A 27,579-nucleotide genomic window follows, 5' to 3' on the forward strand; every position below is an offset into this window, starting at 1 on the left:
CTTTCGTCTTCAAAAACTTGTAAACTATCGTGATTAATTATTGAAGAATCTTCATCAAGCAAATTAAGCTGTGATTAAAGGTCTGTTTTCTTTTCCTTGGATTAAAAGTTACGGTTATTTAGACATTGTATTAATGTATAATTGTAAATAAAAACTAGTAGAAATTTATTGATTATTAGAATGTTGTTTTTTCATGTTTAAATCACGCATATTCGAATATGCAGAATGATAACAAGGAGATTACAAAATGAGTTTTCACGGCCAATTTTGATAACTTTTACTGCAATGGTTATTGGATATGTGATTGGAACTTATGTTACATTCTTGATTTCGGCTTCTACGGTATGCATTTCAAAATACAAAAACTTTGCCTTATCAACTACGAGTACATGAATTACATACTTGTATATTTGTATATTTATTCACAATATTAAAATATACTTCGTATTTAAAAAAAAAAAAAAATAAATTCGAGCAAGTAAGATTCATATATATTCACTATTAACCCCTGTGAAATTCGCAGTTTAATACATCGAAGTATATTCCAATGGCCTTCTTGTCTAGTGAACCTAATGACCAAAATCATATGTTGCATGACTCAAAGGTAAGATTTCTACAAAGTACACTTTATTGTCATTTTGTACTTTTAAGAACCCGTTTAATCACACTCGGGTGTATCGTGCACCTAATTAACCTGAAGTCCACCACTTTACAAGACCAAGGAGGTTCCACCTCAAAATCACATGACAATGAGGGGAGTAGCCCCTTAGCCTTATATTGTGGTGATAACTCTTAAATTCTTTCAATGTGGGATTTCATTACCACTACACTCCTCCTTTAGTGTTTTAGTGTGGGACAAGAGACTACTCACATGTGGGTTGTTCCTGGACTTAGCATTTTGCTTTTTGTTTGATGATTAAATGAAAAACAATCGAGAACAAAATGCTAATAGGTATACCGTGTATCTGGATGTATATAAGTATCTCTTGTAATTATCACTCTCATTGATGTATGTCAGATGCCATTTTGGGTCCAGACAAATCCTAGAGGTGCTGAGAGTCTACCATCCGGCATAATTGCATCTCAATCGGACTTCTATCTTCGTAGATTATGGGGTCATCCTGATGAGGTATTTCAACGTACAATATATTAACTCTCTTGAAACAACTTGCTCAATTCTAGTGCAACACAATACATACTGTTCTTCTTTTGTTTCAAATCGATATCTACTATCTAGTATCTACTTATGTAAGGTATAAAAAAAAAATTATACAAAAAAAAAAAAAATATATACTGATGAAAGATAGTTTAACAGCACTTACAAACAATATATGGGAAATCTAAAATTTCAATACAAAATACCTTAAAACGTTAGAATTAGTTAGATCGCAAATTTGATTAATGGTCGCCTTAATAAAAAACTTCATGCGAAGCTTTACAATCTTTTAATAATGTGAAACAAAGAGTATTCATACAAATATTAAAAGTTCAATCTCTTGCCTATGACTTCTACAGGATGTGATGAGGAAACCCAAGTATCTTGTAACCTTCACAGTTGGTATAGATATGAAGGATAACATTGACGAAGCTGTTAAAAAGGTTTTCTCCTATCACTTTTTCTAATCTTTTACTCCTATTTATATGTACTTAGGTCCTCGCGGATCACATGATGAGTTTTAATTATAAGCGATTGCATTGTTGTCATATTATCTGAAAGCGTAAGTAATTTTGTATGATCTTTACTTTGAATTGTTATGTATAGTTTTCAGATGACTTTTCTATTATGCTTTTTCACTATGATGGGAAGACAAGTGAATGGGACCAATTTGAGTGGTCAAAGCGAGCTATCCATGTTAATGTTCTAAAACAAACAAAATGGTGAATAAATTTCTTGGATCATTGTCTTTTTAAAATTGGTCATTGCCTTAGATTATTCTATTCATCATATTAATTTCTTCTGGCTTTGATTTTTATCTTTAAAGGTGGTACGCAAAACGTTTTCTACATCCGGACATTGTTGCAACTTATGATTACATTTTTATCTGGGATGAGGACTTGGGAGTTGAGCATTTTGACCCTGTAAAGTAAGTGTGTTACTCTCTATCGTATGGATACGTTGATGCACCTTTGTATCAACAAATGAACAACATTATTTATTGGAAAATTTGTCTAAAAGGTACTTATTATATGTTTACTTTATAGTGAAGAAGGACCTTATATATGTTTAAAGTGGAGAGAAAAGGTCCTTATAAATTAGTTTTGTTGTGAGGAGGGACCTTGACCTACATTGAAATATGACCGCTGACTTCAGTTTTCCGGCATTGACCATGTGACATGCACGTGATGTTTAAAAAATATATTTTCCTTTTTTCCCATGATTTTAAGGAAATAGAAGAAATTTTGAGAGAAAACTTGGGAATAGAAAGAGAGAGAATGTGAAAACCCGGGGGGGGGGGGGGAGGGATGAACGAAAGGGCCATTTAAAACATCACGTGTCACGTGTGTGATGTGTGATGATCAACACCGAAAAAGTAAAGTCAATGACCATATTCAGACGTCAAGGTCTCTCTTTACAATAAAAGTGATTTATAAGAACTTTTGTCACCACTTTAAATATGTAAGGTTGTTTTTCACAAAAAAGTAAAGATATAAGTACTTTTTTAACAAATTTTCCTTATTTATAACCAAATAATAAGGATATACACTCATAAAATATGGGATAATACGAGTAATGAATAAAGATCAGACCAACTATTTTCATATTGACGTTAGTTAAACTATGATCGTTTCAATTATATTGATGTTTCAGATATATCGATTTGGTGAAGAAATATGGTTTGGAGATTTCGCAGCCTGGTCTAGATCCCAGTAGTCGAAGATCTTGGCCGTTGACTATGAAAAGAAATGACAGTGAAGTTCACAAGTAATAATAATAAAAATAATTGTCCAAGTATATTTTCTTTTAAATGCAAGTCTACTAATTAAAATGAATTTAATAAAATTGATTAACCTATAATATTGTCGATTGTTTTCTTTCTTTTTTTTTTTTTTGTTTTCTATTTCTACTCTTTCTTGGGTGCTTTCTCCAGGGACTCAACAGAGAAGGTCGACTGGTGCAAAGACCCTAATGCAGCTCAATGTATCTACTTTTCGAAATTATCAGTATTGTTTAGGGATAATCTTGAGAGAGAAGGTTCGTGTGTAGACCCAAGTTTACCACCCTGCGCTAGGTATGTCGCACAAATCAAGAATAATGTTGTACGAGTAGTGGTTATTGCATTGGAATTTAAAATTGACACGTAATACTATAGTTGTATATATGTCACCTTAGCGTAGATATTTTGAAGAATTGATCATTTCACAAAATATTAAGAATTTGTTATTTCACAGTCTGATCTCCAATCCATACATAATTTTAGTATATTATTATTATTATTAAATCGTATTGGTAATTATTTTTACGAATCTAATCGTGACTAAATATGCACAGCTTTGTTGAGATTATGGCTCCTGTGTTCTCTCGAAATGCATGGCGTTGCGTGTGGCATATGATCCAGGTATGTGCACTTTTGTGCGATCAAATCCTACTAAAGGCAATTTGGGATGGAGATTCCCTTATCTTTTGTTCTCACTTTTAAAGTGTCTAGCCCACTAACCTGGGTCGGGAGAATATGTGAGAGATTCTGACCCGATAGGGCACTTCTCCTTACCAATCAACCAAAAAATAAATAAATAAAAAACGTTGAGTTATGATTGAAATCTTTATTAAACTTTGCTTGCATTGCTAAATGGCGTCGCATGCAGAATGACTTGGTCCATGGATGGGGTCTTGACTTTGCCCTTCAAAAATGTGTACAGGTTTGTGATTGTCATTCCTTTTTACCCTGTTTAGTCCATGGGCACAAACCCGCAATGTGTAGATTTGTTAGATTCATTTCAATGTATATTCAAATTTTAAATTTTAATTATTTAATGCAATGAAATATTAATGATCAAAGTTATAGACCATACAAAATAAAAGTGAGTAGAGCAATGATTTAATTTGTTGTTTGGTCAAAATTGTGTAATGTGTGTTAAATCTCGCACAAAATGAGATGAATAATAAGATGAATGGAGTAATTTGTTTAGCATTGACAATGATTTTTGTTCCTTTTTTTTTTTTTTTTTTTTTTTGGAATAATGGGGATCGAACAGCCTGCACATGAAAAAATAGGGGTTGTTGATGCTCAATGGATATTTCATAAAAGTGTTCCCTCTCTATATAAACAGGTAATCTCTTTGTTCTTATACATTTTTTGCAATTTAATTAATTTTATGGTTTGCAATCAATGGCGATTCTAGGATTTTCAAATGGTGGATAACCATCAATTATTGATCACTTGTGAAAGTTTTTTTTTTTTTTTTTTTTTTTTTTTTTTTTAGTTCTAATTGATTTCGAGTCTAATTATGAGTAGAAATTTGAGGTGAATTGTGTGTGGGAGAGGAATGTTGTAGACTAGTATGATGTGGAGTGAAAATTTGTTCATTTGGAGAAGAATGTTGTTGACTAATGACTAGGAGGATTTTTTTTAGTGAAGAAACTAGCAATATAAATTATAATGCATTTTGTTTGGAGTACGTTTTTGCTTCATTCTAGATATCAGTTAAGAAATGACGAAAAAATCAGCAATTTAGGCCATGTTTGGTTTGATGTAAAAGGTTTTCATGGAAAATGAATTTTCCATTTTTTTCGATTTTCTTTTGTTTGGCTTGTTAAGGGGTGGAAAACAATTTTTTCAAGGTGGAAAATTTCATCCTTAATCATGGAAAACATTTTCCTTCCCAAAACAAGGGAAACCATATTTTCCTCTCTCCTCCTTACCTCTTTTTTTACTTCCCTCTCATTCATCCTTACATTTTCACTCTTATTTTTTATTTTTCTTGGACTTTTCTTGTATGCAACCAAACAAAGAAAAACTAATTTGCAATTGTGTTTTTCCTTGAAAATATGTTTTTCATGAAAACTAATTTTCCATTGAAAATGTTTTACATTAAACCAAACGTGGCCTTAATTGAACACAATGATACAATACAATCTAATAGCAATTCAATTCAATTAATCTGAAAAAATGGACAAGTGCAATTCAATTCAACACAATAATCAAATAGCAATTCAATTATTTTAATAGCACTATAGCATCAACAAAACATTAATTCAATTATTCAAATAAATGAAAATTTGATATTATGAATAAATTAAAAATTAAATAACAAATTACTTAGTTAATACCTTAGTCCTCGGAGATTCGGAGCCTTTTAGGCGGTGCACCAGTGCCGCGGCAGTCGTCGGTCGAAGGGTGGGAGGCCAAGTTGGTTATCTATTAAATACGAGTTATGTTAGTTATATTTTAACTGGGTCGAATGAAAATTAAGTTTATTTTCAAGCATCCAAGTTCGTACGACCTTCTCTTTAACATTTTTTTTGGATTTTTTTGAAAATAACCATTAACAAATGTCCTCATTTTAGTAATAACCCTCAATTGTTATCGAGTAATATGGTAATTAGGTTTCATTTTAAATTAGCGATTACCCGATCTGATTTGACTAGCAATTTCTTTTTCCTACTTATTAAATCTATCCATCCTAAATCTAAACTCTTACTTTACTTCAAAATCACTCTATTGTATAAATGATTAGTTACATAATTAATAATTTTGTCAAGATCATGTGGTATTGTTGTTAATTAGTGTTGAATGATATCAAAATCACTTTATTATATGAATGATTAGTAATATAATTAATAATTTTGTCAAGATCACGTGGTATTGTTGTTAATTAGTGTTGAATGATATAATAATAATTTATTAAGTTTAATTATCATTATTGGATATCATATCGGGTACTCGATAACCAGTCTGAAAATTCGGATACCTGAACTTATTGGTTTGGTTTATGGATATCATTTTTAGTGATGGATATTGGTTATCGGGTGTCCAAACCGTTAGTATTAATGGTTCGGGTACCTGTCCCATGCTCACCCCTAGCTAAGCTAAAACACCAACACTTGTTGGTGGTTATTGTCAAAAATCCTTTTTTTTTCTTTTTTTTTTTTTTTTTTTTTGACATTTCAATGTACTCCATGCTATTATTGTGTGAGTTATTACTACACATGTTATATTTGGCTCCCTCTAAAAAATTGTCTCACTCTTTTCTAACATTTCAATATACTCTATATTATTATTGTGCGTGAGATTTCTTACCGTTTTAATCTGAATCTAATAAGATCTCACATGATTTAAAATTATAAGAAATTGACCATAAAAATCAAAATATAAAAAAAAAGAAACCCACAAAGGGGAATCGTTTACTCTATATTGTTTATTTTGTTGTGCAAAATACTTATGTAATGAATATGGTTTATGTTAGGGTGAATCATCGGGAGGAGATTCTCCAAGGACCGGGGTATGTGAATAATTCATTTCAACTCTATATACATTCTCCATTTTTTTAATCGTTTATAATAGCTAAGTCAATTTATAAATTTTATAATAGGGATTATGAAGATTTGTTTAATGAAAATAAAGATATAAATACCAATAAGAAGGACGAATAGTGATTCATGGTATCACTATTATGTATTTCTATTATTTTCACTATTATGTATTTCTATTATTTTTATCCAACATATGTTTATCTTCCATATCTAATCACCTTATCAAACTACGTGTTAAGGGACTATAAATCAAGCAAATAAAATTAAATGATGTACTACTTGTTTTTTTTTTTTTGGTGTTCTACCCGGTTCACCCTTTGGGCTAATCCGGATTCGGGGATCATGATGTACTACTTGTAATATTATTATATATGTCACAATCATAATACTTTTACAAGTAATTTTTATATAGACTACAATAAGAGTAAATCTTTAATTTATTGTGGTTGCAGGTTCGGAAGAGATGTATAGAAGAATGGAGGATGTTTGTGGCTCGACTTATTGAAGCTGAGAAGGTACAACAAAAGAATAATGAAAACTCTACAAGACTTGATAATAACTTACTAACTTAGGGATCGAAGCAACCAACACAAGTACGAGTAATTAAACAGGAAATCTTTACTTAAGAAGGAACATAGAGTTTGCTTCCAAAGTTACGTATTTGAGCGCTTAGAGTTACAAATTTTCTTTTTAATTTCTAAAGAGGTGGTGCAATAATGTGTACTAGAATACTACCATGCATGGCTGCATGATACCAGGAAAATACGACTCTTGAACAAAATTTTATGACGCAACCTATTCAAAATCGGCCAACAAGTTATAAAAGTTTACAAGTTGCAACGTTCTTTTCTTGTTTCTATTGATATTCCCCTATCTTTTTCTTATAGGGTTATTTGATCCCGTGTCTAGACCTCAAAAGATATGCTAGCCAGACTTGGCAAATGTACTTTTATAAAATAACACTTCTTGAGATCTTGACATATTCAATGTCAAAGTTCAACACTTCAACATACAACTCGATGAAATTTATGATACATAGTGTACATTTCGCAAAATTAGGCAGATCCGTAGCTTTAATTCGGTCAATTCCAACTAGTTCAAACAATGTCGTTTTACTTGGTATTGTCATAATTCAACTTTTCAACTTTGGGTTCTAATTTTTTAACAATTGCCATTATATATCATGAAAGAAAAGTTGAAATTAAACTAAAAATCGTCTCAAATTCAATACTTTTCAAAAAAATTTGTCAAGGGTTTTGGACCATTCATGGTGATTAGATATTGTTACATTATCACCACAAATAGACCATTGAACAAATGTTTAGGTGCTATTACCACTAATTTCTATCAGAGGTGGGTAAATAAATTACTTTCTTGCTGATCTTTGGTATGATTATTGTTTATCCACTTTAAATTATTATAATACCTCCATTTTATAATACACTTTTAACATTTATTTACTATTGTTTATATAAACATTACTCTAGATATGTAAATATCAATATTTTAAGTAGTGTAAAATATCAATATATATTAATAAAACGATCGAGTTAGGGCCTGTTCATATTTACTGAACTGAACTGAACTGATTGGAGTTGAACTGAACTGTACTGAACTGAACTGATTGGAGCTGAACTGAACTGAACTAAGCTGAAATGAATATTTTATGAGAGAGGGAAATTAAGAGCTGAACTGAACTGAACTGATTGGAGCTGAACTGAACTGATTGGAGCTGAAAATAAGTAAATATGAACAGGCCCTTATTTAATATATTAATTAGTTATAATCAAAGATATCGAAGGTTAAAGATGTAAATTGAAAAACATACACAATCAAAAGGATACAACTATTGTAGAACAAATTAACTAGAAACTACTCCTTCTGTCTAGAATATCTGAGACAGTCAACATAACACACACGTCAATACATTAATTTAACTTTATTTTATATAATTAAATATTAATAAAAAATTATTTTAAAATTACATTATAAAACTTTATATTAATATTTATCTACAACATATTTTATAATATATAAAATATGTTTTTATTATGCTAGTAAAAAATTATAGTCAAAGTTGATACATTAATAGTGAAAAAGGTCCAACATCCTAGATATTGTGAGACGGAGGAAATAATTTATCTATAATATCTTGCGAGAGTTTGATTGTATTCATGGAAATATACCGCAACTTTGTTTCTTTATTAGCAACTTAAACAAAATTTATGCTTAAATATTTGCTTGTAATACTCCTAAAATGTTGTTGATTTTTGTAGCTGCTTGCTTGCAACTCTAATGGATGCAAGCATAAGTCATGTAACTTGCGTATAAGAAAATGTATTGCCCTAAATTTAAGGAAATGTAGTATACGTGTCCATACAGATTAATTAAGATGTGTGTATTTATATGCACTTTTTTCTAGACGGGATTTATGTATTTTGTGTACTAATTAATCTTCAATTAGGCAAGTTTTAACATGTTACAAAGATCAAGATCATTGAGGAAAATCATTTACATCAAATAAAAGAAGACAAAGTGTCTTCCGTTTAATTAGTATTTGATGCTATTTCAAGATTTAAGATCGACTCAAGTCTACTCATTTTTCCGCCTTTAATTATATGTACTAAAGTAATTATAAAATAGTAATCATTGTTGATTTAATTTTTAAGCAGCTTAGCTAATTATATGAATTTGAATCCCACAAATTATAAGCTTTAATGAGATGAAATTAAGTATGGAGTGATGAATTGCTTTTAGGAGTACACAATTCTACATGTACAAATCATTACTCCGTACATGAGTTCCTATAAACATTTCATCTCTCATGAAGTTTTTGTTAAACTTAAAAAGTTAAACCTCTCATTTTTCAACTTATTTAAAATTCTTAACTAATAAACTATTTCTTATATTTAGTTAAACCCCTTTAATTTGATGCTATGGTAGCCCTTGTTTAGTCAATCAATATTACAGCTACTAGGCCTACCCGCCTACTACACCAAAGAACTACATAGACACAGTCAAACATTACACGCATGTCAATGCACTAGTTTGACTTTATTTTTATGTAATTAAATAATAATGAAAATTATTTTAAAAATTATACAGAGTATTATAAAACTTTATATTAAAATATATCTAACAACATATTTGTGCGTTTAAAAAAAACAACATATTTGTGATAAAATATATGGAATATTTTTATTATATGGCAAAAGCTAATGAGCGCCCCCGGGGCGTTAGATAAGAGAATTAAAGTGCAAATATTAGAGTAAAATTAACATTAATTACACCGAACGACGCGTGATTTTGTCATAAATTTCTAACTTAATACCATTTTAACCAATATAATTTATCCTTATCTAACGCCCCGGGGCGCTCGTTAGCAAGATCGTTATTATATTAGTAAAAAAAAATTATGGTCAAATCTAATGCATAAATAGTGAAAAAAAGTCTAACGTCTCATGTATTGTGGGACGGAGTCACGGAGGCAGTAATTAACTATAGTAAAAAAAAAAAAATTAATGTATAGAAACGCCAAAAAGAATATGAATAATACAATCGAGATTAAATCTCAAATCTTAAATTCTATATTGACATGCCTCTAACTTTTACCCTTTAATAAAGCTAGTTGATATCCACAAACACCGAGATCAACATAGGTTGAATCCTCACTAAAACATGCTTTTAGTCTTTTCGAACATGATTCATGAGTTAGTGTTTGCTAAACTAAAATGCTTATGGCATGACTATATGTAAAGGCGTAAAAAGTATATCAGACCCGACCCGATCCAAAAAATATCCGATTTAGATTTGGACTCGCGTAAACATAACAATTTAGTACTTCTATGAATTAACTTTTAAAATTGACCCAACCCAACCCGACCATATCAGACCTGATCCGATTATCCGAATTGACATCCCTAACTATATGCCATTCCGTGGGCCCATGACAAACTAAATAAATACTTTATCATAAAATTGCGCGCCGTGTCACATATGAATTCCAAGTTTACAATGAGAATTGTCGAAACACAAGAAATTACTCGTAAATTCAAAAACCCAACAAACAAATTCACCCTTTTCTTTCTCTGTCCTTTCTCCTCCAAAAAAACACACAGATTTTCCACGAAATTGTTGCTTCATATCATCAGATTCTAATTAAAAACACAAAGAATTCCAATTAAAAATCAAAAGAAACACCCAAAAACACATTGAAATTGTGAGAGCTCCCTTTAAAAAAGCCCTTTCTCATCAGGTGATTTCTGATGAGAAGGGTGCTAAATCGTGTTTATTTTTCTGGGTAATGCAATTTTTTCTTAAAGTGGGTGTTTTTTCTCGTGATTTTATCACTACCCATTTAATTAATCACCCGCATTTTCCTGGGAAAAAATCAAAATGGAATTTCAGTTAGCATATTCAAATTTTATAAGGTGCGTTTTTCATGATTATTGTCTGTTATTATGTGCTTTTTGTAATTTAAAGTTTTCATCTTTGCTTATATACAGTTGTTGTTACAGTTTAGAACTTTATTTTATATGATTACGCAATTTCCCATATTTTTTTGTTTTCCAGAATCTATTTTCTAGGTTGTCTGGGTACAAATTTGCATTTATTAGTGAAAAATTAAGTACAGTACAAATGAAGAGAAGGTTGATTGCTGGGTAACTTATTTTAGACGTTTTTCTGAATTCTATTTTGATAATTCCAATAATTGTTTAGTATGAATTTTTTTGAAATTTGGGAAAATTTTCATGATTTTGATTAATTTTAATTGCAATAGGGTGTGTTGGTCAAAAGGGTACTTGTTAACTTAATTTCTGCGTTACTTGGTTAAATCTGAGATTGGTGATCACAGGATTGCTTGTTTATAGAGTTGCTTAGTTAGCTGAAATTAGAATTTAAAAGCACATGCTTATATAAATACTAATCAATCTTGGTCCTTGGATTCATATGCTGAGCTTTTGTGTTAGAATTTTTGGTCCTTTGCATCATATGCTGCGCATTTGTACCATATTTCTCGGTCATTTCTATTATATGTTTCACATATGTGCAATATTTCTCGGTCCATTTCTTTGTATTGGCTCTAATTTGGCTACATTGTAGTGGAGTTTTTGAAGGATAGAAGATATTTTTTAGGCTAATAGTTTTGAGATTACTCTCGAAATATTAGTACTTCAATTGTTGTTCGCATGTCAAATAGTGGCCGCGATTTTTGGCTGCCAAGGTAGAATGCTTTGATGCTTATAATTGTTATGTACTTTCATATGCTTTTTTTAAAAAATAAATTACATATAGCACTTTTGCTTTGAGCTCTTTGTGCATACTTCAATCTGTATGTTTTGCCTTTTCCTTTTTTTTGCTTTTTTGAGTTGTTTGCAAATCCTATGTTATTAGCAGAATCAATCTTTCTATTGCTTCCTTTTGTCTCTATGTGATTTCAATCTTTGACCTTATGTTTCCTTTATTGTAATAAATCACTGAAGTTTCATCCTTGAGTTGTGATTAGATTATTATTAGAAGCCTTGTTCGTTTTTGCTCAAGTTAATAGTTTTATTATAGGCTTGTAGTCTTGTTAGATAAGTATAGTAGATGGGAGACCTTGGTAGAAAACCCCAAATTGTCAAAAAAATTTGTTGTTTACTTTTAAACCTTGTTGGATGCAGAATGGTGAGCAGAAAACCGAATGAATCTTTGCGGCTTGTTTGGACAACTTTCATTGGAATTGTTATTGGTTTTATAGTTGGTGTTTATATTTCACTTCTTTCAGTTTCTAAGGTTTGCAGTTCTGTTAATATTTTTTAATTGCTCAACTTATATTTTATAATACGGGCTTGATTTCAATATATTTATTGCAATCCGTCTGAAAAACGCAGACTAATCCAATGAACTGCCTTCCTGCGGTGATTCAGCCCTCTACCAACCAACAAGTAAACGAGGTTGTTAAACAAATTCAAGTGTTAAATGACACAGCAAAGGTAAATATGCCGGTTATCATTGCATCTTTCAAAACTGTATTCAATCCTACTGTGAGCTTAAAGTTTCTACTCCGGAGCATATTATTCATCGCATAAAATTTAATGTGAAGTTTTGAATCATACATGTTATGCCTAAGAAAGTCTGAGATGAGAATAAGGATGTTTGATAGCTTGTAGTTCTTTTCTGTTTTTTTGTGATTGACGATTTTGGTTGGGTTTTGGGCCTGTAGGTGAAGGATCCCTTCTTAAAAGGCAGCTTTTCCCTTCAACCCATGTTTTAGTTGTTTAATGACTTCAAGTTTTATGTCTGGTAAACAATGCCATTTTCCCTGCTTGCTTTCATTTGGTGTTGGGGGGGGGGGGGGGGGGGGGTGGGGGGCTTATCATCTCCTTCAACTTCTTTGTTTCTCCGGTAATCATAATTTGCTATTGTACATGCACACCAGTCTTTTTCTTTTTCTGTTACACTGCAGTCTTTTCATGTAATTTTATCCTGTTGGTAAAATATGTTAGGCAACTTCATTCATATAAAACTGCTGTATTTCTGCATGATTCTGTAACTCTGAACCCAACTTTACCACAAGCAAACAGTTATATTGTTGAAACTTTTCAATCAACATACTTTGTATATGTAGTTGTAGCCCTTGTGAGTTGCCACTTTAATCATTTTATAAAAATTCTTCATGCTGATTGCTGACATATATTTTACATCTGTTACTCATTGCAAGATCAGGCATCATCTATGTATTTCTTTTAAGGCATTTCTGGTCTGATGCATGGGACTAGTCTTCCAAGATTCTTATCACTTAATAATATTTGTTATTTGATTGTTGTGGATTCTCAGGTGCCATTGCTGGCCCAATCAAACCCTAGCGGTGCAGAGAGACTACCGCCAGGGATAGTTGCTTCTAAGTCAGATCTCTATCTCCGTAGACTATGGGGTCTTCCTAGTGAGGTATGTGAACATACTATAACAAGTCTCTGAAATTTCTTCTCACATACACCTTACTTTTAAACTGTCTTCTGTTATGTAGAACCTCCTCTTTTAATCACTATCCTTGATACTTGTTGGACAAAAAGTCTTTACTCTGTTTCCCACATTACACTTTTCGGGTTAATAGGGGTCTGAGTAATGATGTAAAGGAAAAAAAAAAAAAAGCTAGGGAAGTGTAATTTTAAACATTTATTTATGTACTTTTTAGGTTTCTTGATAAATTGCATTATCAGCACAAAGACTGAGTTTTTTTCATTTTGATAATAGAATTTTGAAGTTTGAATATAATACTGGTTCAAAATGGCTTCTGCAGGATCTGAAAACCAAGCCTAAGTATCTAGTGACCTTCACAGTTGGCTTAGATATGAAAGAAAATATTGACAAAGCAGTTAAAAAGGTTTCCTTCTAGCACTTTTAAGTCCTTTATTACTGCTAACATCATCTTTGTATTAATTATATGCTCTTTTATCCTTGCACAGTTCTCAGACAACTTCACTATTCTGCTCTTCCATTACGATGGTAAGACGACTGAGTGGGATCAGTTTGAGTGGTCAAAACGTGCTATCCATGTCAGTGCTCGAAAACAGACGAAATGGTTAGTACTCTTGTTTTAAGGCAATTGGGTCAGATTAATTATCAATTGTATCATACTGATCCGTTCTTTCATTGTATGGTTAAAGGTGGTATGCAAAACGATTTCTACATCCTGACATTGTTGCACCATATGATTACATCTTTATCTGGGACGAAGATTTGGGAGTGGATAATTTTGATTCTGAAAAGTTAGCACTCTTTCTGCATCATATCCTCTAATGTCTTGAGCTATTCAGTACAGAACTTTTGTCATTTATTTTTTGTTGAATTTTCAGATACATTGATTTGGTTAAGAAACATGGTTTGGAAATTTCACAGCCTGGTGTGGATCCTAATAGTCCGTTTACATGGCAGATGACAAGGAAAAGACATGACAGTGAAGTTCACAAGTAATAACTACTAATGATGTATAATTTATGCCCAGTTATCTTCCTTTGCAACAGAAGCAGGATTTCGATATTAATTACCAAAATATTGATCTGAGTCGTTTCTTGGGTGCACTTTGCAGGAGCACAGAGGAGAAACCAGGATGGTGCAAGGACGCACATCTACCCCCATGTGCTGCGTATGTGAACTCTTTACTAATCTTAAGGAGCAACTTCTTTTTCTATCAAATCCTGCAGACGTTAACTGATCTTATTATGTGAACAGATTTGTAGAAATTATGGCTCCAGTGTTCTCTCGAGATGCATGGCGTTGTGTTTGGCATATGCTTCAGGTATGCTGTACTTTCATGATTGGAAAGGCCAACTATTCTAGTTGGTGAAGTTTTTAGGGGAAACTCCCAGGATTTTGGATTCAATCATGTATGCATTACTGAAATAAACTACATAACTGTTAACTAGGTGTATCTTAACAATGTTAAGTATGTGGACATTATTCTTCTTAACTCCATGTTCTGAATCTTGACAATGGTTACTCAATAACATTGCAGAATGACTTGGTCCATGGATGGGGCCTTGACTTTGCCCTCCGAAAATGTGTAGAGGTTTGTGGCTGAATCTTGGAACACATCCTTTATGTGAATTCAGAAAGTCCTTAAGTTTGGTGTATTGATTTCTCTGTTTTTTTTTTTTTTCACCCAAACACAGCCTGCATACGAAAAAATAGGAGTTGTAGATGCTCAATGGATTGTTCATAAACGCGTTCCATCACTTGGTAACCAGGTATAATATTCTAGAAGATTTTTCTTAGCTCCCATCTGTCTCTTTCTTTCATTTCACTGATTTATACTGTCAAATTGGATTTGTGTCAGGGTGAATCATCAGACGGGGTTTCTCCTTGGCAAGGGGTATGTGAACTGTTTGTTCATCTTCAATTATGTACTCTACTTACGTAACCATTAAAAACACTCAATATTGTAACGGTATTTCCCAAGCCGATCATGATTGGCTTGAGCTGGCTTGAACCAGCATTCGGTCACCTGGAAACTTTGAATTAGTAACGTTTCTGATGACTATAAGTCCTTATTAATTCGTGCAGGTGCGGAAAAGATGTGAAAGGGAATGGAAGATGTTTGAGAGTCGATTAAACAATGCCGAGAAGGCACATCAGAAGAATATGGGAAACACCACATAAGTCAGGGTACCACCATAAAACATTTATTCTTTGTGCAAACAAAATATTAGGCCAAAAAAAGTGATTGAACATAGATAAAGTTCACCAAATTATAGGTTTTTTGGCAATATCAGGCAACAATTATTGTGTTTTCCCTTGGAGTTTTTTGTCTATAGAGCTCTAGTATTTGAGTGGTTGATAATGTTCTTTTTCAGATGTATATATAAATATACAACAATCAGCAATTATTTTCAAGGGAAAGTAAATATAATTTATATTTGCATAGTTATAAATTTTACATGAAATATTATTCAAAAACTTATTGCAAAATTAATTCAATTATATGAATGAAAATTAGATAGATTGAGATTGTGAGACAGACAGACAGAGAGGTAGATGGATTAGGTAGGCAGATAAGTGCAATTCCCTAAAATTGAGTATTGTAGGAATAAAAGTGGGTTAGGAGCTCTTAATCTTTAATCTCAACTTTCATTGCATTTAGACATGTTAATTAGGTGATTTTGGTCTGTCTTATTGGATTTGGGTTGGTGAATCTAAATTCTTAGATTTAAGATAGATATAGTTCTACTTTTAGAAATTTTTTTGAAGATTTTGGATCTGGTTAAATAATTTTTTTTCCATTATATTTGTAGTGGTACTTTAAGTAAATTTTGTCAAGTTTGATTAACTGAGTTCATAGATCGCAAAATCCGAGAATTTTTTTTAAAAAAGTATATTTATTTTTCCAACTCTTAAAGATATTTAAAGATAATTTTAATCGACTTTTTCGATAACATGATTGGTTGGGACGAATTTTTGGATTGGGTTACTTTTTATAGCTTGTATAAAGACATTATTTTAGGTTTTACTTTGTTTTTTTTATGTATTTTTTCAAAAAAAATAAAAAATTATTGTTAATTTTTTTTTTTTTGACGACATTTATTTTTTTAATATCAATGCCTTGGCACTTTATGAACTTTTGGATATCTGGAGTATAACTTTTTCCCAACACTTTGTATTTTAGTTGACGTAGATAATTATTTGCAAAAAGACTGCACATCAAAGTGAAAGATAAGAACTTGAGCACTAAAAGTTCAATTTTTATCAATTACTAGGGAAGCCTACGCGCGCAATGCGCGCGATACAGCTAGACATCGTAGAGGAGTTAAAAATTCAAACCTCAAAGTTTACGTACTTTGAGTTGCTGTTGAATTATACTTGTCTTAGGTCGATCAATAAGAGATTATATCTTAATGCATTTAATTGTAGAAACATGTTTTGTGATATGATTATTTATTTTGAAAATGATTATATATATGTTATAACTCGCCAATGTAGGCATTACTATATAAAAAGGCAATCAAAGCTATTGCATCATTCTATAACTACAATAGGAGTGTTATGAAGAGGACAAAACCCTCATTGAACACTCTGGCACAAATTAAAGGCTATGTGAATTAGTATATTTCCCTGCAAATTAGATACTCTTTGGACCATATAATGGAGGAGATAACATTTATGAGCTACGAGTATTTAACTAATGATGTATGAGTACGTCTTAACTCTTTCAATTCCTATATATAATCATAAACTATAAGCTTTTCCTAGGATAAAAATCGAGCCAATGGCACAATAACTAAAGCAAAATACATCTTCAAACAACCTCTTAATCAAAAGCATAAGACTATAGTACCTCGTATGTAAGACATAACTGCTACATTCCGTAAAAGATTCATCAAATGAGTTGCTTTGTTTGACTCCCCTATAAACACAACTAAAAGAGATTACATCAAAAGTAATACTTTTTTTTTTTTTATCATTGTAATGGTATCCAAGCAATTACACTTTACACTCCACCGTACCACTACGAAGGTACCATTATTGTATTCATCCGTTAACTCCACCAATCTTGAGCTGTCCCCAACTCTAACCGGATACGGTCGTCTCCGAATAGTATGCTTATTCACCTACCCTCTTCGTATAACATAAACAAATAGATTGCACAAACTTTACATTTCCTTTAGTATAAATAAACAACCAGCAGGGTCATCATCCTTATAAAATTATCGCGGTGGTGGGTGGTGACCGAGGGAATGGAAACTGACATGTTAGCAGTATTTTCCAGCAACCAGAAAAGGAGTTCGTGAGAAAAAAGGAAATTGAGAAATGAGGATTTTTGGCCTTTTCGGTGGAATGATAAGAAGGAAGATAAACAAAAGAAATAAAGGACAAAAATACGAAAGGTCAAATACCTAAATGCATCAAAATTAATTTTAATTGGGGGTAAATATGTCAATTAACTTTTTTAAGGGTATTATAGTCTTGACACTATTTATAAGAGTATTTTCCCACTTTTTATAAGGTAGGGATTCAAATATAATATGCATCTATCACTCTTTCCTTCAAAAAAAAATAAATAAATAAATATGCATCTATCACTCACGCACCTTAAAAAAAAAAAAGAGAAGCACAAAGGTAAGTAATGAGAGTATATCTTAGAATTCCCTAATATTGAGGGAAAACTCCAGATTTCTAAGCTATCTAGCATGTATTGATTGATGCAACATAAAAGGGGCTTGCAACATATGTCAATAACAATGGTCATTATTGTACCTATCAAAAAACTGGTTAATAAAAACACCACCTCACGAGCAAAAGGATATAGCTCTGTGGTTAACATACAATTACACAACCACACAATCTTGTTTTCAAGGTTTTGAATTTAAAGCTCATGAGTAGCTTAGGCGAGGGAAATAGATTTAAAGAGCTCTCAATTAAACTGAGTTTTAAATCTTAAATAGGTGATCCAATTAAAAGACACAGTCGCACACTAACACATGTATATCTAATACGTGGAATATTAAATAAAAAGCTAATGTACTGTGGATATGGTTGCACTCCACTTTATACATTAGTACAACTTTCTAAGTGATGCAATTAGGAACACTTATTTAGAAGTGTGATCCTTGTATTTTATTATCTAATTGAAAAAGACATAAGCAAAAAAGAATTACTCCATAAAATGAAGTAAGGCTTTCAATATTTTGTTTCCTATATAGAAATAGGTAAAAGTTATTTTGTTTTGATTTGGTTAGTTGAGTAAAAAGTAAATGGAAGGACATGATCACATGAAGGGAGCTTATATTGTAAGTTCTCTTGTAATCTGTATTCTTCCATTTTTGGAGCTATGAAAGGTGATAGTTTAATAAATGTCTCTACCTTTCTTTGTCAATATGTTCAATTCTGATCTTACGTGAGGTGGAACATACAAACACTAATGTGGCACCAAAATATTATGGAGTTATCATATTTGCAAATTAGCAAAAAATACTAATATTTCATAATATGATACTACTATGTATTATAAGTCTGTTTAACCGTCTCATATATGAATTTATTACTTAATAACAACATTAAGATTAAGGGTCTGTTCCGATTGACTGAACTCAGCTGAACTGAACTGAACTGAGTTGAACTGAACTGAACTTATTAATTAGTGATTTCTAACTACGGATTAGTGATCTTTGATTATTTATTACTTTACATATGTGTATATACAAATGTACATATTATTATTATTATTATTATTATTATTATTATTATTATTATTAATTTTGATTATTATTATTATTATTATTATTATTATGTATTGATTATTATTATTATTATTATTATTATTATTATTATTATTATTATTATTATTGTTATTATTATTATTATTATTATTATTATTATTATTTATTGATTATTATTATTAGTATTATTATTTCAATTATTATTGTTATTATTATTATTATTATTATTATTATTATTTTTTTGAAAGAAGTCCTAATTAAATGACGCTAAATTTCATTAATATAAGTCATACGACATCTACAATTGACAATGAACGATAATGAAAACGAATTTAATAAAATCAAACAAGAATTAATCCGGGAAGGGCTAAGAATCCAAATACATAAATATAACAATTCGGCATATTCTCGATTCGTTGTCTCATACAACTTTTTGAGTGGATCCGTCGTCGCTTCACAATTTTGTGAGAAAGTACATTCTTGTGCTGATTCCGTAACCCGAATCCGAGCCATAATCAATGGTAGTCCCGTACAACCGGAGACCAAATTAAGCGCAAATAAAACCTTGTCTTTCGAAGGAGATCGAAAAAACCTTGTCTTTCGAAGGAGATAAACCCTTTCTTTCGAGGGAGACATTATTGTAACCTAAACAAAAAGCTTAAAAGAAAAATAAAGATTGGGGCTTTCCACCGGTGAAATCCGATGGAAGCCCCTTTAAAATTGACAATAGAGATTAGGTTTAGGAGAGAGAAGAGAGAAAAGGATTATACTGTATTGATTATGGGTTTTTTTTAGGTAAAGATATTATTATTATTATTATTATTATTATTATTATTATTATTATTATTATTATTATTATTATTATTATTATTTATTGATGATTATTATTATTATTTATTACTTATTTATTATTATTATTATTATTATTATTATTATTATTATTATTATTGTTATTATTATTATTATTATTATTATTATTGTTGTTGTTGTTGTTGTTGTTGTTGTTGTTGTTGTTGTTGTTGTTGTTGTCGTCGTCGTCGTTGTAATAAGAGCTTAAAAGAATGAAATTTGGCTTTATATCATTAGCAATATCATTAGACGTAAATTAAGAGCTGGATTGAACTGAACTGAACTGAACTGAACTGAGCTGAACTGAACTGAATTTCAACGGAAGAGAACAGACCCTAAATTATCTCAATTTTAGAGATTTACTTTTATAAACAGTATAATATAGTTGACATAAAAAAAAAGTAAACAGAAGAATTTCTATCAACACATGCACACAACTAAGAAACATATTGAAAGCCAAGTTGCAAAACAAAGAGAGCTAATTCAAAGGTTGGCTTAAATACAACCGACTTAAACACTAAAAACCCATCAAAATGATGCCGATTGAAAAGATAGCACCCCCACCACTACCACCACCCATTTATTTTTAATTTTTTTTAAACAATAGTATACCAAAAGTCTATGAAAAAGCTACTTGAAAATTGCCAAATTATCTTTTCAAATTAAAAGCTAAAAAGCAAAGTATTATGTCTAGCTAACACCAATCTATGATTTCTTTATTTTTTTTTTCTTTATTTTTTTTTTTTGAACAAACCAACCTATGATTTCTATTATGTTTTATAACCACACATTGAAGATAAACCTTCAATTTTTTTTATTTACATCTTTTTTTTTTTTTTTTTTTTTTTTTTTTTTTTTTTTTTTTGTATTAAAAGTTTATAACAAATAAAGGATGAAAGTATCAAAAAAATACTTCCTCCGTTCTATTAATATTGCAACAAGGAGGAAATTACGCATCCCAAAGCACATTTTATATGCTAAATATCTATAATTGTATAAGAGTAAAAATTATAAAAAGTTGATATTGTGAAAATATTTGATGATATGAATCCAATAAGATCCCACATGACTATATTTTACTTGACGTATAAATCTATATTATAAGGTCAAACAAGAGTGATGAATAGTGCAAAAAGTCTATTGTTACAATATTAATAGAACGGAGGAAGTATTTACTTATAAAATGGTCATTTTCTTTGAAATTAATTCATTTAAACAAATCAAATACTAGAAATTTATTAAAAATGACCCCCCCTACTAATCTACTCTGAAGTATGATAAGCATAGATGGGCCTTGGTTGGATGTTATAGAAATTTCCCGGTTGTCTACAACAACAACCAATCGGCCCACACGTAAGCATAGTATAAGTATACGCGTAAATCTTGGGCTTTTCAATTTATCGTTACAAAAAGGGAGAAATAATACTTGTACATAATTCTTACGTCCTATAATGTCTTACTTGTATAATATGTAGTGAATGTTTGTATTTTCATAGTCTATTGTAGTTAGGGTCCGTTCTCATTGACTGAACTCAACTAAACTGAACTAAACTGAACTGAAATAAATATTTTATAAGAGAAGGAAATTAGGAGCTGAGCTAAACTGAACTGAACTGAACTGAGTTGAACTGAATTTCAACGTATGAGAACAAACCTTGTATGTGATATATATTCGATTCATTCTAATGTGAAATTTTATAACAAACGATTGAATATAATTAAAGATATTCGTAATAAAAGAACGGTGTTAAAGGTGCATCTAAGGATATTTTTTTATTATTTATTTATTTATTTTTATTTTATTACAAAATTTTAAAATGAATATAAAAAAATTAATCAAAGAAGTAAATAAAAACCCTTTACCTTTATATGTACCCGGTATATATAAAGAATTTTTTTTTAATTTATTTTTTTTTTATTTTTGAAACACCATATATATAAAGAATTTAGAATAAATGATAAGTACTTACTAATAAATACTAGTAATGAATAGCTCGTGATTAAAGTTATCTTCCTAATTTCAGGAGATTATGAGATTGATTCTCATCCTCACCCTAATGACTCTCTAAACACCAAAAAATATATATCTAAAAATTCTCGTACTCCCTCCTTCCCTTTGTTAGAAGTCTATTTCTAATATGACAAAAGCTAACGAATGTCCCGAGGGCGTTAGATAAGCTAGCTAAAGTAGAAAGATTAAATTAAAATGAACATTAATTACACCGATCGACGCGTAATTTTGTCATGCTTTTTCAAATTAATACCATTTTAGGTAATATTTTAAATGCTTTATCCAACACTCCGAGAGCGTTCGTTAGCAAGATCCTTCTAATATTTTACTCCGTATCATGCTTAAACTAATGTTATACGATTATTATGTGTATTAAGGGTCTATTCTCATTGACTGAACTGAAATTATTTGAAATAAATATTTTACGAGAGAACAAAATTAGAAGCAAAACTGAATTGAACTGAACTTATTAGACATAAACTGAACTGAAATTAATCTGATGAGAACAGGGCTTAAATTGATAATTATTATTACTATCATGGCATTTTAATTCAATTAATATTTACACTTTTCACTTAAATCAAGAAAGTTCTTCTTTCTCTCTCTTAGTTGTGACAAAAGTGGGTCCTACTTCCATCTACCTTGCCACATTCCAATCTCCTATTGGTAGTTGTAGAATCAATAGGACACGTGGCTAAGTGAAACTTTCCATTTTTATTTACAAACCGCTAAAACTAAATTCCAAACATGCCCTTATTTTTTACTCAATTTGATTTTATTTCATTTTTAATTTTTAATTTTAATCACAACTTTCATCTTATAAACACCTTACACGTATAACCACGTGTCAATAATCCCGCGTACTTCTACCCTTCTTTATTTATTTATTTTTTTTTTTAAAAACTTAACCATGGTTAAGTTAACTAACACACATATCTAGTTTAGTTAATTAATCAAACCAACAAAAACCCCCCCTTATTTATTAATTGACCCCCTCTTGCTGTAGTCTTAGCCTCTCCAAAAACTCCAATATTTTCTCTCTCTTAAAAAAACCCTTATTTTCTCTCTCTAAAATCTATTGAATTGAAAAAAATTGAAAAAAATTGGAAAAAAAGTTGAAAAAAAAAAGGAAACAAAAAAAATGGGATTGTCGAATTTCCCAAGTCCAGCAGAAGGCGTTTTACCCGTGTTAGTAATGAACACAGTAATGTCAGTAGCAATCCTAAAGAATTTACTGCGGTCATTTCTTCAATTAGTAGGGGCAGTAAATTGGGTTACGAGTAATTTTGAGACGAATCCAACAACATCCACGGTAACAGCATCGACCGCGACAATAACAACAACTAGTATAAGTGAAACGAGGCGATTAAGGGGTATTTCAATTACCCAATTCAAGTATTTGTGTGCTGCCAATAACAATAGTTACCGCGGTAAAAATAAGAATATTCAAGACGAAGATATGAAAAATGGGATAGAAGGAGAGTGCTGTGTTTGTTTATGTAAATTTGAAGATGAAGAAGAGGTGAGTGAATTATCTTGCAAGCATTTCTTTCATAGAAATTGCTTGGAAAAGTGGTTTGATAATCATCATACTACTTGTCCACTTTGCAGATCCATCCACTAAATTAAACAAACCTTTAATTTTAATTTTTTTTTTTTAATTTGGAGGATAATTTAGGTGGGTGGTTGAGGATGAGGATGACCACACTTTTTTTTTTTTTTTTGGGGAGACTTTTTGAGGAGCCTTTTTCTTTGATTTAATTCTCTCTCTCTCTTTTTTTTTTTTTTTTTTTTTTTTTTTTTTTTTTTGGGAAGAGGGTTCCTTTTGTTAATTTGGAACCCTTCATTTTTATTTTCCTATGTTTTCCAGCAAAGTAGAGAAAAAAAAAGAGATGAAACTTTGCTGTTGTAGATTTGTAGTGTGTTGTTGTGTGTTTGTTTAAAGCACCAATAATATCAAAAAAAATGAAGGGTTCAAAATTTTTTGCTGTAAAGTTATTGTCTTAATTTTCAATTTGTGTAAAATTAATGCTTTGTACAATCCAATATCAAGTTCTAGGTATCACCTTGCTGCTATCGGGCTACCATGTCGACCATAATTAACCAACTAAGCTAGTTCGCATCCAAACAAAACAAAATTAGTAGTACTTCTTATTGTTGTTTCATCATGCAAAAAGGCCAGGTTGTTGTAGTTGTTGCTTGGTTTTTAGGTCTGCAACAAATGATATCAGAAGTAGCAAGAAAATCTTTATTTTTTTTAATAATAAATTTTATATATATATAAAAAAGTTGTATTTATCAGAATAAAAAAAGTTTTTGTCTGAATCTACAACATGCTGTGGAGGGCAGTATGATGTTACTAGAAATGGTCCATCACAAAATTTAGGCAGTTTTGGTTTTTGGTAAAATTTACAAACTTTAATTTATCATCTTTCTTCTTTCTTCTTCTACTCTTATCATGTGACAGTTATTATTGGCTAAACACATGTGAAGGCTTCCTATTCTTGGCAACATCAATCATTGGTGCCATCTCTATTTAGTGGACCTATTTTCAATTTCTATCTTTTATTTTATTTTATAAGACTCAGCCCTTACACAAAATAATATAAAAACTATAGGTTAAAATGTTTTACTCTGTATTTCTTACTAATTTATTACTTTTATGTTGTGGTCCACTGGTCCTGCCTTTCTTCTATGAATGTGTAATGTGTATCCAGAAAATATAATTTCCTGGGTCTTATAAAGTGTGCTAAAATGACATTTTTGTTGTGTTACATATTACATATTGCTATTGTACATTTGTAATGTATTTTGTTATTGATATTATAAAGTAGCTAGCCCTTGTGGCACCATCTAAGTGACCTTATAAGAAATTAGGGTTTTTGTGCTGTGATCTTCTCACTACATCAGTTGATATTTTATCTGTACAACGGAAAACCCGATGTGTAAAAATCGTCACATGCATGGACTTGAGAGTCATGAATCCATGCATGTAAAGTGTTTTATTATATGGTTCTTGAGATTTTAAGCTAAACTTAACACACTCTACTCATAAGCTAATGTATCAGTGAAAAATGTTGGAAGGGTTCTTCACCCTTTTCCATGCCCTGAATAAAGCAATGATAAGTACGTGACTGAGCATGGAAAGGGGTAGATGAAATGTACGGAGTAATTCTTTCCATGTGCTAATATTTTGTCTACAATATAGGAAAATGCTTCCTTTGTTTTAACTAATAATACTAAGAACTAAACCATATTAAGCTTTTTTAGCAATATAATCATGAAATTGATTAATGTCATTTCATGATAAAAATGCAAGCACAACAACATAAGATCATGTCTATGCCATAGAAGCCAATATATCTTAAAACAAGTAAAAAAAAATGGTGTACTATTTCCTTGCAATAGATACAAGATTTTGTTTTTCCTTTTGGATGGTAATGTATTAGAACTATCTCATTTCCGAGATCCTATATTCTCTTCCAATGCTAAGGAAAGAGTCGAATTTGTGACCTCAAAGTACAGTAGGTAACATCGCATTAGCGAAATATTCATGCATATACTTCCGTATATCAATAGTACTATGTTCGAAGGAGGAACACACAACAACATGGAAATCTTATATGAACCAGGCACACAACAAAAATAAAACAAATGAAAGCTTGAATATGTGCAATCATTTACCCTGCATTCATGAAGACCTTCCTGAGTTCTGATTTCTTTTTCTTGATAAATTCCTCTGCTTTGACATCTACATAGACTTCATCTTCTCCCTTGTTAGCAATAGCAACATCCTCTTGGTCAGTAAACCCTTTGGTTTTAATATCATATTCGTCGTCGATCATAAGCTGCTTCAGCTTCTGTTTGATGAATTCCTCTGCTTCGACATCAATATCTGACGTATCTCCCTCGTATTTCACAGGACAAGTAAAACTCTTTACAAACTTGTTGCCATTGTTGTTGAATGCAGATTTCGCACCATTAACATTCCTAGGAGGAGACAACAAATTAGAGAAGTATATGTCATACTCATTTAATATAGTCATATTTCACAAATATATATACTTCCATACACAAAACATTCACACATAAGTACATAACTAACATATAATCATATATGTGGATTTGTATTTATACATTGGTTTATAATTTTGCAGTTCAATTCAATATTCTGTTCAACATTATTAGGCAGAACTTCAGAAACTTCATGTACAATAATATTATAGGTCATGTTAATGAAACCTAAATTATGCTTCCTTTTGCAAAAAAGGTAAAGAATAAAGCTTTACTTTGCCTATATGATTCTCCAAGGAATAACAGGAAGTGTAAGAGTTTTAACTCGAGCTGTCACGACACGATAAGCCGATAACTCTTTGCATTGCGTACACAAGAATGTTAATAGGAAAGGTTTCCTGCAGGGTACATCACTAATCACTATTGGATTATCATTATTGAGTTGAATTAACTACAATCAATCTCACTTTGTTGGTTAACTTCATCCAATACGAAAGTGTTTAAAGATCTTACTAGAAGATGAGCTGCACACAACTTATGTTAATGACTTGTAATTAACAACCATTTTTGGTCACTTTCATTACCTATAAAAGTAAATTTATTTAACAAAGTGAAGTTTAGATGTGAGGGTCAACAAGCATACATAATAAAAATTGAAGAAAAAAGTGGGTTTACATTTGTAGGTATGAAAGGACTTTTAGGTATTGAATTTTGTTGCAAAAACAGGGAGATTAAGAACTCTTAAGTAACATTTTTTTTTTCTAAATCAAATAAATAGGGGGGCCCATCCTTTATTTGAGGGAGAAAATTAAAAAAACACTCTTTCAATATTCATTTTCTATAAGTAACAAGGAGATCCCCACTAATCTGTACCTAAATGGTGCAGATCTAGCCTCCAAGAAACATTATCCCGAGGAAGATTGTTACATATTATAGGTCTAAGTCAACCACATATGCCGACATGCATATCATTAACATGCGTGAGTGTGCACAAACAAGAACAACAACAATTAACTAAAGCTGTAGGGCTTGTTCTGGTACGTTTATTTTCAGTTTAGTTCAATTCACTGTTAAAAGTTCAGTTTGGTTCAATTCAGCTACTAATTTCCTTCTTTTATAAAATATTCATTTCAGTTCAGCTTTAATAAATTCAGTTTAGTTCAGCTCTAATAAATTCAGTTCAGTTCAGCTCAACTGAGTTCAGTCAATGAGAACAGACCCTTAGAAATAAGATAGAATCAACTATATGAAACAAGATTTTGACTGTGCTTGGTAACAGGCTTATTTGAGCAAAATTAGCTCATTTGACCAACATTAGCTTATTGACTACTTATTATAAACCCATTTAATTTAAAATCTTATATGAATTACCTACCCCAAAATTAACTTATTGATCATTTTACATAATAATCAGTTTTAAACAATCAACTATTTACCAAACACTTTTACATACAATCAGCTAATAAAATAAGTTAGTCAAATCAGTTAATACAATATGCTAGTTAAAATCAGCTAACATAATCAGCTTTAGTTTTAAG

At 30.9% G+C, this 27,579-nt stretch overlaps 4 protein-coding genes across 5 annotated transcripts; 3 read left to right on the top strand and 1 right to left on the bottom strand.

Annotated features, from left to right (window-relative positions):
• The first annotated feature begins 285 nt into the window (after window positions 1–285).
• LOC145627135 (uncharacterized) lies at window positions 286–7,312 on the top strand. Its single transcript, XM_081679530.1, has 12 exons — window positions 286–342; window positions 524–604; window positions 1,019–1,129; window positions 1,516–1,599; window positions 1,763–1,878; window positions 1,983–2,084; window positions 2,810–2,923; window positions 3,174–3,230; window positions 3,491–3,557; window positions 3,805–3,858; window positions 4,195–4,269; window positions 6,925–7,312. The coding sequence occupies exons 1-12, from the start codon at window positions 286–288 to the stop codon at window positions 7,042–7,044; spliced, it is 1,038 nt and encodes a 345-aa protein (XP_081535656.1). The 3' UTR covers window positions 7,045–7,312.
• Window positions 7,313–10,485: 3,173 nt separating this feature from the next.
• Window positions 10,486–15,875, top strand: LOC145638770 (uncharacterized). Of its 2 annotated transcripts, none has more exons than XM_081689824.1 (14): window positions 10,486–10,902; window positions 12,136–12,247; window positions 12,346–12,447; window positions 13,292–13,402; window positions 13,755–13,838; window positions 13,921–14,036; window positions 14,122–14,223; window positions 14,311–14,424; window positions 14,544–14,600; window positions 14,687–14,753; window positions 14,970–15,023; window positions 15,127–15,201; window positions 15,291–15,326; window positions 15,518–15,875. In XM_081689824.1, exons 1-14 carry the CDS (start codon window positions 10,868–10,870, stop codon window positions 15,611–15,613), a joined length of 1,161 nt encoding a protein of 386 aa, XP_081545950.1. In that variant the 5' UTR covers window positions 10,486–10,867; the 3' UTR covers window positions 15,614–15,875. The 2 variants fall into 2 exon arrangements, with proteins under 2 accessions (XP_081545950.1, XP_081546021.1); XM_081689895.1 differs by lacking the exon at window positions 10,486–10,902 and adding an exon at window positions 11,634–11,696.
• A 7,145-nt stretch (window positions 15,876–23,020) lies between these two features.
• LOC145640926 (putative E3 ubiquitin-protein ligase XERICO) lies at window positions 23,021–24,089 on the top strand. The gene has a single exon (XM_081692162.1). The coding sequence runs from the start codon at window positions 23,169–23,171 to the stop codon at window positions 23,649–23,651; it is 483 nt and encodes a 160-aa protein (XP_081548288.1). The 5' UTR covers window positions 23,021–23,168; the 3' UTR covers window positions 23,652–24,089.
• Window positions 24,090–25,597: 1,508 nt separating this feature from the next.
• LOC145638900 (uncharacterized) lies at window positions 25,598–26,247 on the bottom strand. The gene is made up of 2 exons (XM_081689995.1): window positions 26,165–26,247; window positions 25,598–26,017 (listed from the first exon to the last, which is right to left on the bottom strand). Coding segments are annotated over exons 1-2 (312 nt in total). The 5' UTR covers window positions 26,167–26,247; the 3' UTR covers window positions 25,598–25,707.
• Window positions 26,248–27,579: the final 1,332 nt, after the last annotated feature.

This window comes from Chenopodium album, chromosome 1 (assembly GCF_948465745.1).
Source record: "Chenopodium album chromosome 1, dcCheAlbu1.1, whole genome shotgun sequence".
Taxonomy (NCBI): Eukaryota; Viridiplantae; Streptophyta; class Magnoliopsida; order Caryophyllales; family Amaranthaceae; genus Chenopodium; species Chenopodium album.

What these genes read in the sequence shown, in the direction of transcription:
- LOC145638770 (XM_081689824.1), top strand. Translation starts at nt 10,868, where the DNA reads ATGGAATTTCAGTTAGCATATTCAAATTTTATAAG. An exon ending in GCTCGAAAACAGACGAAATG is followed by an intron (nt 14,037 to 14,121) that starts GTTAGTACTCTT and finishes GTATGGTTAAAG; the next exon opens with GTGGTATGCAAAACGATTTC. An exon ending in CCCTCCGAAAATGTGTAGAG is followed by an intron (nt 15,024 to 15,126) that starts GTTTGTGGCTGA and finishes ACCCAAACACAG; the next exon opens with CCTGCATACGAAAAAATAGG.
- LOC145640926 (XM_081692162.1), top strand. Translation starts at nt 23,169, where the DNA reads ATGGGATTGTCGAATTTCCCAAGTCCAGCAGAAGGCGTTTTACCCGTG.
- LOC145627135 (XM_081679530.1), top strand. Translation starts at nt 286, where the DNA reads ATGGTTATTGGATATGTGATTGGAACTTATGTTACATTCTTGATTTCG. An exon ending in TATGGGGTCATCCTGATGAG is followed by an intron (nt 1,130 to 1,515) that starts GTATTTCAACGT and finishes TGACTTCTACAG; the next exon opens with GATGTGATGAGGAAACCCAA. An exon ending in CCCTTCAAAAATGTGTACAG is followed by an intron (nt 3,859 to 4,194) that starts GTTTGTGATTGT and finishes GGGATCGAACAG; the next exon opens with CCTGCACATGAAAAAATAGG.